The sequence below is a fragment of the Zonotrichia leucophrys genome, chromosome 5, assembly GCF_028769735.1.
Source record: "Zonotrichia leucophrys gambelii isolate GWCS_2022_RI chromosome 5, RI_Zleu_2.0, whole genome shotgun sequence".
NCBI classification, from domain to species: domain Eukaryota; kingdom Metazoa; phylum Chordata; class Aves; order Passeriformes; family Passerellidae; genus Zonotrichia; species Zonotrichia leucophrys.
This window is the reverse complement of record NC_088175.1, coordinates 59,406,777-59,419,382: the sequence shown is the minus strand read 5'-3', so window position 1 is coordinate 59,419,382 and position 12,606 is coordinate 59,406,777. Positions and strand designations below refer to the sequence as shown.

Genomic DNA, 12,606 nt, shown 5'->3' with positions numbered 1-12,606 from the left:
TGTCCAAAGGTCTCACAGCTCCATCAAAGGATGCTGCCTTTGTGTATCCTGTGCCACTGCTGCTCCTGTAGCAACACATTCCTGCTCCATCTGCAGCCTGTGCTGATGCTCCAAGTGCAATCTGCTGTTCCTGCCATCAGCCTCACCATCAGCATCCCCCAGGACACTGCCAGCAGGAATCAGGCCATGCAGACACAAACCCATCCTGCTAAAAGCCACTTTGCTGCTCCCAGGTGGGAAGCACACACAGAGCACAAGCAGTGCCCCCTTTCCCACTTGGAAATGGCCAAGTTCCCTGTGGAGCTCTGCCTGGGCTGTGCAGGGCTCACAGGAGGCTCTCACAGGAGCCAGATGCATTTTAAGAGCTGCAGCTCTGGGCTTTGCAAAGAGCAGGCTGGCTCCAGTACTTTTCCTCTGCTGGCCTTTCCAAACTTTGCAGCACAGGGAAGGGATGCTGAAGGTGATTGCTGTGCCAGCCAGCTCACCCACAGCCACTGAAACCTCCCTGCCAGATGGAAAGTTCCCCCCACATTCCAACAAAAACTTCCCAGTTTGTGCCTCAGGCTGTCACTCGCCCAAGTTTTGCCTCAAGTTCAACCTGCCCAGTCTCTGTTTCAGCCCCTGACCTTGGGGAGCCAGCCCTGAGCTGTTCCAAAGCACAAGGACTGTGTGTGCACACACTAAAAGAGAAGTTATAAATATCAGGAGGAGCAGGGTTTGCCCATTCTGGGCCTCTCTATAAAGAAGCCTCCAGCAGTAACTCCATATTTTAAATAACAGCAGCACTTTTGTGATTTCCTAAGATCCTGCAAGGAAGTACCAGGATCATTAGGCCTGGTTGCCAGGGGATTCCTGGTGCCTCTTGGACATATACTGTGAGCTTTCTTTGCTCACAGCTGAAAGACAAAGATCTTTTCTTTCCATTGCTTGGAGGTTTTTTAACTAAACAAAAGTCCCAAATGGTGTGAAAAGCAGATTCTCCACCAGACTGCAGCACTAAAATCCCTTCAAGCACTGTGTCACTGCACAGGGGCCTCAAGGAAAATTTTAAAAAATCCTCATTTCAAATTTCTGAGAGCAGGAACATCCCAAACACATTTCCCAACAGGTAAGGACAGCCAGGTGCTAAAAGCTCTTTCTCAGCACTGCCACGCTGCAAGGGCCATAGAGAGGATAAGGAAATGCCTCCTCTCTCTTGTGGTGTTTCCCAAAGCCCTGCTCAGCTAAGCCAAGTCCTATTTTTATTTTCTTTTTTCCAGCTGCACAGAAAGGACAGTAGAGAGATCCTTGCATAGGATATGACTCATGATGGGGGCAGGAAAAAATTTGTAAATCAAATTAAACTTAAATATTTCTGACTCTAAGTCAGCCATCAGGGTGCAACAGCTGTGCCACCTTCCCAGCCAGACAAATCCCACCCTGGGCACAGAGACAGAGGGAGGTGGGAGCACAACTTGGGCTGGAGCCCCTCTGGGGGAGCTGGGAATGCTCACCTGGAGAAGGGAAAGCTCCAGGGAGAGCTCAGAGCCCCTGGCAGGGCCTGAAGGGGCTCCAGGAGAGCTGGGGAGGGGCTGGGGACAAGGCATGGAGAGACAGGAGCCAGGGAATGGATTCAAACTAAAAGAGAAGAGATTCAATTAGATTTTAGGAAGGAATTGTTCCCTGGCAGGGTGGGCAGGCCCTGGCACAGGTGCCCAGAGCAGCTGTGGCTGCCCCTGATCCCTGGCAGTGCCCAAGGCCAGGTTGGACAGGGCTGGGAGCAGCCTGGGACAGTGGGAGGTGTCCCTGCCATGGCAGGGGTGGCACTGGATGGGTTTTGAGGTCCCTTCCAACCCAAGCTGTTCTGGATTCCATGATTTCTGTGTTTACTCATCCTGCACTAGCAGAGGGTACCAGGATGGGCTCAAATCCTTGGATGCCCCTGGTCAGAGAATGGAATGGACCTCCCAGAGCTGGGGGCTGAGGAGAGTCCCCTGCCAGCCCTGTCACGGGGACACCTGGGGCCAGATCCCCTCTGCTGGTGACAGATCCCCTCTGCTGGTGACAGATCCCCTCTGCTGGGGACAGATCCCCTCTGCTGGGGACAGATCCCCTCTGCTGGGGACAGATCCCCTCTCCTGGGGCCAGATCCCCTCTGCTGGTGACAGATCCTCTCTCCTGGGGCCTGGCTGGGACCTTCCACACCTTCTCCTCCCTCTGCTCTTTCCAGCAGCTGAAGCAACAACCAGTACAGAGGAAAAGGGATTGTTCTGTCTCTTCAAATCACCATCATCTGAAGGAGAGTAAATGTTTTAAGCAGACATGAACAGATTTTGGGAGACACATTAGTGGCCATGTTCTCCTAGGGGACATCCTTGTTTCCACCACCTGAACACCAGGAGAAGCAGGCTGTCTGCACAACACAAAGCATTATGTGCAGGATATGTTGATTCCCCAGGTCCTTGGAGACAACAGGAAGGAGAGATTACATTAAGCAGATCTCTGAACTAATTTCATCCCTACCTCTGCTTCTTTCATGTAGGCCATCTGCAGACAAAACTTTATTTTTCATATTTATGTTCGTATTTCCATGTGATGAAACTTCCAGGTTCTGTTTGTTAGATTATCCACCCCACTGCAGAGCCAGGGATTGTTTTATAAAATGCCTGCACACTACTGGGAGTCAATGATTTTAACTGGTCTGTCTGGCCAAAAATGAGTTTTTTGCCTCGAAGGAAGCTGTACCTGGCAGTGGCAAAAACTCATGCAGCCAAAAAGGAAAGGAAGGAGAGCTCAGCTTTGCTGAACTCACTCCTGTTTTCACTCCTTTTCTGAGCTGACTCCTCCTTTCTCTCGGCTCTGCAATTACGTCAATTCTCCAGCTGCTCATTCAGAAATTCACAGGATAAATTCACAGGATCCTTCTCCCCATTTCATAACAGCTCATTCCCGAGCGGGGTGGAAGCCACACAGCTCTTTTCCATATGGCCACTGCAAGTGGGAAGGGGAAGGAGAGCAGGATTTGCTGTCAGACAGCATAAAAAAAGCAAAGAATTCTTTTACTGGTCTAAGATTTGCTTTGGACTGAATTAATTAAATTGAAACAGCGTGTTTCACATTGTGCAGACTCACGGACATGTCTAATGTAATTGACTTAATTTATTCTTCTCTAGGAGTTAATTACAAGCCACTAAGTATGCAATGTTTGGTGAGTGCTTGCTGGAGCCTGCTCTCCCTCAGCCATGGAAGAACAGGTCACAGAAATGCTGAGTGCCACAGAGGAACCAGCCTTGTCCTGGTGTGAGCCTTCACAAGAAATCCATTTCATTCCAGAGCACGAAACCCAGCCCTGTCCCACCATCAGTGCAAACACAGCCTGAGCAGAGCCTGAGGAGCCCAATCTGCCAGCCCTGCTCTCAGGCTCTCCTGGACCCCAGGATTTCCTGTGGAAAACAGGAGCTGCAGCCTGGGCTCCAATTCTCCTGCTGAAATCACGATCCCAGAAGAGTTTGGGTTAGAAAGAACCTTAAAAATCATCTTATTCCACCCCCTGCCATGGCAGGGACACCTCCCACTGTCCCAGGCTGCTCCAGCCCTGTCCAGCCTGGCCTTGGGCACTGCCAGGGATCAGGGGCAGCCACAGCTGCTCTGGGCACCCTCCTCACCCTCACAGAGAAGAGTTTTTTCCTCATATCTAATGTAATCTCTCCTTTTTTAGTTTAAATCATTTCCCCCTTGTCCTACTACTATCTGCCCATGTACAAAGTCACTCTCCTTTTTTGTAAGCCACTTCCAGGTCCTGGAAGGCCCCAGTGAGGTGTCCCTGGAGCTTTCTCTTCTCCAGGCAAAACAGCCCCAGCTCAGATGTCACACACACACCAACACCAATGCCAGGCAGTGCTGCCATTCTGAGGGCATTCAAACCAAATTACTGCAGGGAAAACAAACCAGCAAGGAGAGAAAATCGAGGTCTGATGGGAAGCCTGAACTTGCTTGTTCCTTGGAACAGAGTACCGTGTATGCACCGTGTCAGGCTGCTTATCAGCAGCTCTCAGGGGATCTGTGTGACCAGCAGTGATGTCTGTGTGCCTCCTTTCTGGAGTTTCCATCCCGTATCACAGTGCCACCAAGAGCACCAGAGCCAAGCCCCGAACACAGGCTGCAGTCAGCCTCCATCCCTCGGGACGCTCTCCAGAGAGCTGCGGTTTGCAGGAAGCTTATCTGTTGCAAGCTGAAGGTGTCTCTGGGGTAAAGCACCACAGAAGCCGCCTTTGGCTCAGCAGCGAGGGTCACGCTGGCCCAGGCACAATCTAACTGGTAATATTGGGATTCATATTCCAATACTTATCTGCCCTGCACCACGGCTCAGGGGAGCACAGAACCCTCCCCGAGCATCCCCCCTGCCCTGGGCACGTTCAGCCGGGCTGGGCGGGCACACGAGCCCTGAGCCCGCAGTGCCTCAGCGATCCGAGCGGGCTGCGAGGGGCGGGGAGCTCCGAGCATGCAGCAGCAATTCCCTCCTCCCCTCCACGGCTGGCACCTGATCCAGCCAACCAGGGGAACACGGGAATGAAGCGTGGAAGCGATGGGTGTGCGCTGGAGAGGCAGAGCAGGGTGGTGCCCGCAAACCCGGCCCTGCTGCTGCACAAAGGAGGCGCCCCCAGAGCCGAGCCCGGCCCCACACGTTCCCTCAGCTCGGGCCGCCCGAGGCGTCCGGGCCTGCACAGGGCGGAGCAGGGAACCTGGCTGGGCTAAGCCCTGGGTGACAGCCACCCTGCAGCACACCCACAAAGGCTCCAGGCCAGCAGCTCACACATCCTCCCAAGCTGGGTTTAACCACACACACGCACTCACCATGCCCTGCTGTGGCACAGAATCCCGGAATGGTTTGGCTTGGAAGGGATCTTAATGCCCAGCCAGTTTCAAGCCTTACACAAATAACACCTTCCACTATCCCAGGGTGCTCCAAGCCCTGTCCAGCCTGGCCTTGGACACTTCCAAGCAAGCATTTCAAGCTGAATGTGATTACAGAATCATGGAATGGGCAGGGACACTTTCCACTGTCCCAGGCTGCTCCAAGCCCTGTCCAGCCTGGCCTTGGGCACTGCCAGGGATCCAGGGGCAGCCACAGCTGCTCTGGGCACCTGTGCCAGGGCCTGCCCACCCTCACAGGAATAACTTTTTCTAAATGTAACCCTGCCCTCTGGCAGTGGGAAGCCATTCCTCCCTATCCTGGTACTATGTGGTCTTGTAAATAAATAAATAAGTCTCTCTCTATGCTTCTCCTGCACCCAGGGCACAGCTGAAGGCACAGACACACAACCTTCCCTTTACTCTGCTCACACCTCTGCTGGGATTTTGGACACGTCCACAGAACCAGAGGACCCCAGACCCAAGCAGGGGAAGCACCAAATGCTGCCCATGCACTGACCAGACCCACGGGGACCTGGGAAGTGCCACATGTCCCTCTGTCAGGCTCTCTTGCTATGCTAGCCCCTTCCACCTGGGGCTGCTGAGCTGGGAAATGCAGCAAGGAAGGGGAAAGCAGGACCAGAATTTATAGTGCCCACCTAGGAAATCATCTGCACCTCCTCAGCCTGGCTGTAACCACAGCTGCCATCAATCTGTGGAAATGATGGATCAATGACAGTCCCTGGAGCTGCAGGGCACCAGAAACAGGTGAAGAAAACTGTTGTGGAAAAAGGAGCCCTGTCATTCAGCAATAAGAATGGCAGATAAACAGCAATAGACTGTTCAGGGACGTGGAGGAGTCACCACCTCTGGAAAGGCTGGGTGTGGCACTCAGTGCCAGGTCTGCTTAACGAGCTGGTGTTTGGGATTTGATGATCTCAGAGGTCTTTCCAACCTAAATAACTGCGATTCTGGAAAAGGCCACACTTGCAGTGTCCCTTTGGGATCCCCAGCTCCTCTCCACAGTCAGGGCAAACTCCCAGAGCGGAGCTGCCCAGCTGTGTTCCCAGCCCTGCCAATCCCATGTGCACTCCCACGCTCTCCTGGCAGCGACTTTGCTGTGCCAGCCTTCATCCTCACTCACCCTTTGCTTTTTTTGGAGCAGGGCAGATGTGGAGTGCACCTTGCTGCTGCCAGCCCTGAGTCACCCAGCTGGCAGCAGCACAGCATCAGCTCTGCCCAGCCAGCTCAGCCCCTGCTCCCTCTGGCACAGGGAACAAGGGATGAATGACTCTGCTGATAGCAGGAGTGCTTTGGGACCTTCCCACTGCTGACAGGAGCAAGAGCTGGGATGATAACTGGCCCCCAAACCTGCCTGTTACAACATCCCAAATGCCAAAGTACAATGTGAAATTCCTCATTACAACACCTACTACGTGAAGCTGCAGTGCTTAGCTGGCTCTGAAGCAAGAGCAGCTCCTACTGCTGTCAAACTCCCAGGCTGAGCTTTGGACACACAGGCAGGAAACTACCTGGGGAATGAAGCAAATCAGAGTTTTTTTGCAGAATTTTTTCAGCAAGTTTGAGGTCAGGTCAGACAGTTATGTGGCCGTGCCCATGACAGCTCAGGTAGCAGGAATGGCTGAGTCAGAGGCAAGGTGGACACCTCCCACAGGCAAAGCGCTGTTGGAAGAGCACCAGCAAAAAGAAACCATGATCTGTTTGTCAGGTGCAAACCCCGGGCCTGCTCCCTTTCCCTCATTTAAGCCCATTCCCATATCTCCCATAAATATTTCCCATATTTAAGCCCACATTCTCCAGGGTAACACAGAATCCCAGAACGGTTTGGTTGGAAGGGAACCTACAGAACACCTCATTCCACCCCCTGCCAAGGGCAGGGACACTCCACTGTCCCAGGCTGCTCCAAGCCCCATCCAACCTGCCTTGGACACTTGCAGGGATCCATCTCCAGAACTCCCTCTTCCCTCCCAGCACACATTTTCTGCATGGTCCTTCATCAGCCATTTGTCAGCAACAGCCTCCCTTCATCTCCACCACCAGTATTGGATTTAGTTTGTTCTGACATTAAATTATTTTTACCGTTTTGTTGCTAAAATTGTCTGAAAATAAAGTTTGGTAAACACGCCATGAAATTTTAGGGTAGAACATGAAAGGTAATTACACTCTGCATATAAAGTGCTTTAAATGTGCTCTGTGGGCTTGGCAGAACTCAGCCCCTTCTCCAGAGCCTCCACCCCATTTGGGAGATCTGTTTGATTTTCCTGTTGTAAACTTCCCTTTTCCTGCTGGCAAAAGGGAGCATTTCTGGCATGAACAGAGGAGAGTGAAGTGACTTTCAGCAGTGATCTGTGGGACACCTTGTGCCTCACAGAGTGTGACAACACCTGCCCCAGCCTCCTTCCCCCGCTGGAGAAGGTTCCAGTCAGTGGTCCAGGGGAGCTGATATAAAACCTGCTGCCTCTGAACATCACCCAGGCCCTAAACAACATTTCAGTGTGCTGTTTGTCACCCCTGGAGCAGGGAAACTGCAAGACACAACCAATGAATCAGGGGGGCAGCCAAGGCCAGAGCCACTCCTGGCACGGACGTGACACCAGGCAGGACAGGGACACCATGTCACCACTGCCAGGCAGGCTCAGCCCATCCTGGTTTTTCCCAAAAAAGAGAAAGTCAGGCTGCTCTTGTCCTGCTTATCCAGCTATTCCAATTCCCTGTACAACCACCATGGGAGAACGACTTTGTTTGAGAGCCTGGAGGGCCAGGACACAGGGAATGGATTCCCACTGCCAGAGGGCAGGGTTAGATGGGATATTAGGAGAAATTCCTCCCTGTGAGGTGCTGAGGCCCTGGCAAGAAGCTGTGGCTGCCCCTGGATCTCTGGAAGTGTTCCAGGCCAGGTTGGACGGGACTTGGAGCAACCTGATCTTCTGGAAAGTGTCCCTGCCCATTCCATGATTCTATAATCACATTCAGCTTGAAATGTTGACTTGTCTCTTCTTTCAAGTCCCAGCACTTCATTTTCATTTCTCTTTCACAAGCCACTCGTTTGGTTGTGAATATTTCTGGCTTTTTGTGTGAAGGCCTCCTCTGTCTGAAACATCTCAGCTTTCCCTTGTCAGGTTCCCAGCATTCAGTCACAAAGAAATGCCAGGAAGTGGAAACTGAAAATCCATCATAAAAGGGCAGAAATCAAACAACAAAGGATGTTAACATGGTTAAAAGGAAAAACAACCTACCAAAATCAGGGTTTTCTTCTCAGTTTAACCCATTGTGTGCAGTGTGAGATGGGGCAGGGATGATCCCTGGCCTGTGCTGGAGAGGAGCCCCTTATGCTCAAAAGAGTTCCTTGGCTGTTCCTGGCTCCCTTTAGGGGCTCTCCTAAATCCCCTATCCACCTTGAAAACCCTTACTAGAAGTATCTGTAACCTCTGTAATCCCTTTTATGGTTTTAAAACTGAATTCTTGCTAGGTGGACCGTTCCAATTTCAACACAAAATTGGCCCTGGTGGGAAAGATGAGATTTCACACCATTTGTTCCAGTCTGTGCTGTTTAAAGGAGTGACTGGGAGCAGGGATCTCACTGGATCACAGGGACCAGGCTGCTGAACATCTGCCACTGCCAAGCACAAAGAATTTCAGACAAAAATCAGTGTAATCTACTACAAACCTCCAGGAGCTGGCTGGATTTCACTGTGCCAAGCAGAACTTGGACTAACAATCCTTATTTTGGGCAAAGCAGGGTCCACTACTCACAGCAAGGAATTATTTGGGATTTTTTTTTAATCTGCAGCTGCCTCAGCCATCGAACTGGCAGCAGTTGTGAGGTCTGTGCACCGCTTGGCACGTTCAGGAAGAGCCTCAAATGAGGCATAACCTGATGCTGACCTCTAGCCCAAGGCTAAATCCTACTCTGGATGCATCACACACCCCTACAGAGCTCCCGGGGATGTGACAGCGACCCAGCTATGACCAGGGGCAATCCCACACACTCATCCTAATTTGCTGTGTGAGCTTTAAAAAAGCAAATTATTTTTATGAAACAAAGGAGGGTTACACTAAGCAGCTGCCTGTTCCCAGGCCTGAGTAACTAGGGCAAAGTTTGATCCGTTTCAAAATAGCGTTAATATTTTTAATGACCCATAAGCCCACTTTCAGAACAAAGCAAGGACTTTCTCCTTTCTGCCTTAGTTTCAGGAAAAGCCCAAGCCTCCTCCTTTGCCAGCTGAAAAATGTCCTCCTCCTTTGCCAGCTGAAAAATGTAGCAGTGGAAGAGTCACCCCATGGACTGATGTCACCACACAATGCTGCAGTCACTGGATGTAAACACAGCTTTCAAGGCAATGAGGTTTTGTTGTATAAATAGAATAAAGAAATTTATAAAGGCAGCTTTTTCTTTTTCTTTCCTAGTAAAAAAAAAAAAAAATTTGAAGCGTTTCACTCAATTTCTTACTCACAATGTCAACCAGCCTGGCAAAAAGCCAGGGAATCCTCTAGGAATAGGTGAATGTCTGTGGGATAATAGAGGGAATTATTCTGAGCTGTGGATGGGCGGCAGCAGAAGGCAGCTGATCCCACAGAGATCCACCTGGATCCATGGACGCTTCCAGATTCTCGCAGAGAAGCTCAGGAAGAGTTCACCCCTCGGTGACACATCACATTTCCAGGGAGCAGGCTGAGAAATGTGCCTAAATCCCTTGCCGGGCGCAGGCTGTGCTTCCCGGGGCGATGCTTTCTCCGCTTCCCTCCGGCAGCATTTGCATTCGCTCCTGCCGCTGCCGGGGCGGGCAGGGAAGGCACGGGCGGCCGGACGTGTGTGCAATTCCCGGCACGCACGGAGTCAGGGCTGCCGCGTCTGTCACACGCTCCGCGAGACAAAGCTGAGAATGGCACCACATTCCCTGGCAAGTTTTCCCTCCGCGTTACCCAAGGATCTGAGCACCTTCATTAAGTCACAGCTGAACCCACCAAATGAGCTTGGCCCATTTTGTCCCCCCCCCTCCATCCCAAAAAAAAAATCCATCACCGGATCAGCAGCTCCGTTATCCCAGTGCTTCCTCCAGCATGCCTCCGAGCTGTTAATCATTGCCATGGGAAATCCTACGCTCATCTACACAAATTAAAATGTAATTTGTGTATCTAAACATCACAGCTCAGCTCACCCGCTCTGCCTGAGGAGCCGGGATACCGCCGGCACCCGTGTGAGTGAGCTCACATGGAATTACGGCTCCGGAGGAAACGGCAAATTACTCTGCTCAAATAACGGGAACTGGCTGGATAAAATGGGATTTCCTACGGAACAGCGTGTCAGTGGGAGTGGGTGAAGCCATCCTTCACAAGCAGGCTGAAGGTGGAGGAGCCCCTTGCTGGTGCTGCCCACCTGTGGGACCAGCCGGGGCTCATCCAGGGCGAAGCAGGAGCTGCCGGAGGATCCAGGAGGACCCAGGCGCCTCTGGAGGAACCGAAGCCTCGCAGGAAGGCAGCACAGAACTTCCTCCTGCCGTCCCCCCGCTCCGCTCCCCGGCTCCCCCGGGAACAGGGGGCTGCCAGGGGTGGGTTCAAAATGGGCCCTGTCTGGAGGGTGACTCGACAACTAAATCCTACAGCTTCCAGAACGGGACAAGGCAGGGTGGCCTTGTGGCTCTGCCTGTGGAAGGCGGGGTGAGCGGGATCGCTGCTCCCGGATGAGCTGGGGTGGTGGCTGAGGTGTCATCCCCCCATCAGGGGCTGAGGGGACGGCAGGGCCGGGCTAAGGGGTGTCAGGGCAAGCCGGAGGAGCAGCCCAAAGGCTCCCCAGGGAGCTGCAGGGGCTGTCTGGCCCCAGGTGTGTCAGGGGGTCCCGCCGCAGCCCAGCCGAGGGCGGTGACCAGCCCAAGCCGGGGACAGCCCGCCTCAGGAGGCCCCGGAACGAGGGGCGCCCATCCCGCAGCCCCGCTCCCCGTCACGCTGCCGGGGCGGGACGGGCGGACCCCAGGCCCCTCAGGGATAGCGCGGGGGGTGTCCCAGACATCCGTGTGTCCCCTCGGCACCGGGCCGCCCCCCGCCCCGCCCGGGCCAGCCGAGCCCCCCGCCCGCGTCCTCCCGCCGCAGCCCCGCCCCGGCGCGGCCCGCGGCCGCCTCAGGCCCGGCATTGTCCGCGCTCCCCCCGCTCCCCCCCGGTTCTGCCGCCGCCGCCCTACCCCAGCTGCTCCTGTCCCGGCGGTTCCGGGCCATGGCGGCGGCTGCGGGAGGCTCCGTGCGCGCTCCGAGCCGCGCTGCGTCTGGCGGGGCTGCGGCGGCGGCGCGGGGCGGGCGGGGGAGCCGGCGGCGGCAGCAGCAGCAGCATCCCCGCCCGCCGCTCGGCGCGGCACCGCGGCACGGCCCGGCACGGCCCGGCCCGCCGGGGCACCCGCCCACGGCACCCGCGGGGCCGCCCCGGCACCGCCGCTCGGGGTGCGCGCAGCCAGGGGGGCCCCGCGGGCGGGGCGAGCCGCACCCCCGGCGGGGCTGAATCCCCTCCCGAGGGGGTGGTGGTGGTGGGGGGCTCAGCACGGGTAGGAGACATCCAGGGTAGCCCTGCCAGGGCGCTGGCATCGTGAGGGGCGGCCATGCAGGGGGGTATGGATGGGGGGCTCAGCACGGGTAGGAGACATCCAGGGTAGCCCTGCCAGGGCGCTGGGATCGTGAGGGGCGGCCATGCAGGGGGGTATGGATGGGGGGCTCAGCACGGGTAGGAGACATCCAGGGTAGCCCTGCCAGGGCGCTGGGATCGTGAGGGGCGGCCATGCGGGGGGGTATGGATGGGGGGCTCAGCAAGGATAGCAGGGTCCGGCATCCAGGGTAGCCCTGCCAGGACACTGGGGTCGTGAGGGGCACCACCAGCGGCGGCCATGCAGGGGGCATGGATGGGGGTCTCAGCAGACAGGCTGATCCAAAATCCAGGTTATTCCTGCCAGAGCAGTGGGATCGTTGGGGCACCTGGAGTATCCAAACCTGGGGGCACTGGGTGCACTTGGAGGCACCCACACGCTGGAGACATCCACCCCGGGGCAGGGCACCTGGCTCATATGGGGCACCAAGAGCCCCTGTGGGCACCCACCCACGAGGGGCCATGGCTAGGAGGGGAACCCGGCACAAGCAGGACTGTGGTGAGTGCATGGGGACACCTGGGCTGAGAAATCACCACAGGGATGCTGCCCTGGGGTGCGGTCAGCCAGGCCCTGCTCCCCAGTCCCGCCTGTGCAGGCAGCCGGAGACACTCACAGTGCTCATGCAGGTGGGGCACAAAGAAGGCAGGGTAAGGGCTGGACTTGGACACCTCTGGGGAGGATTTAAGTGCAGCACAGTTGATAATGTAGATAATGTAGAATTCCAGAATGGTGTGGGTTGGAAGGGACCCTAAAGCTCATTTCATTTCACCCTCTGTCATGGGCAGGAGTCCTTTTCTTTTCCTTTCCTTTTTCCTATCCCCCATGTCCAGCCTGGCCTTGGACACTTCCAGGAATCTGGGAGCAGCCAAAGCTCCTCAGGACACCCTGTGCCAGGGCCTGCCCACCCTCACACTTAGGATTCTTTCCCAATATCCCATCTAACCCAGATGAAGCCATTCCCTGTGTCCTGTCCCTCTGTCCTTGTCCCCAGTCCCTCTCCAGCTCTCCTGGAGCCCCTTCAGGCCCTGCCAGGGGCTCTGAGCTCTCCCTGGAGCCTTCTGTTTTCCAG

At 55.0% G+C, this 12,606-nt stretch overlaps 1 protein-coding gene across 2 annotated transcripts in view; it reads right to left on the bottom strand.

Annotated features, from left to right (window-relative positions):
* The window catches only part of ATL1 (atlastin GTPase 1), a 36,559-nt gene extending 25,308 nt beyond the window's left edge, over nucleotides 1–11,251 (bottom strand). The window contains exon 1 of one of the 2 annotated variants that reach the window (XM_064715934.1): nucleotides 11,088–11,251. In XM_064715934.1, coding sequence (XP_064572004.1) covers nucleotides 11,088–11,121 — 34 coding nt within the window. In that variant the 5' untranslated portion in view covers nucleotides 11,122–11,251. The remainder of the gene's footprint in view (nucleotides 1–11,087) is intronic. The other variant, XM_064715933.1, reaches the window with a different exon arrangement.
* Between the last annotated feature and the right edge of the window lie 1,355 nt (nucleotides 11,252–12,606).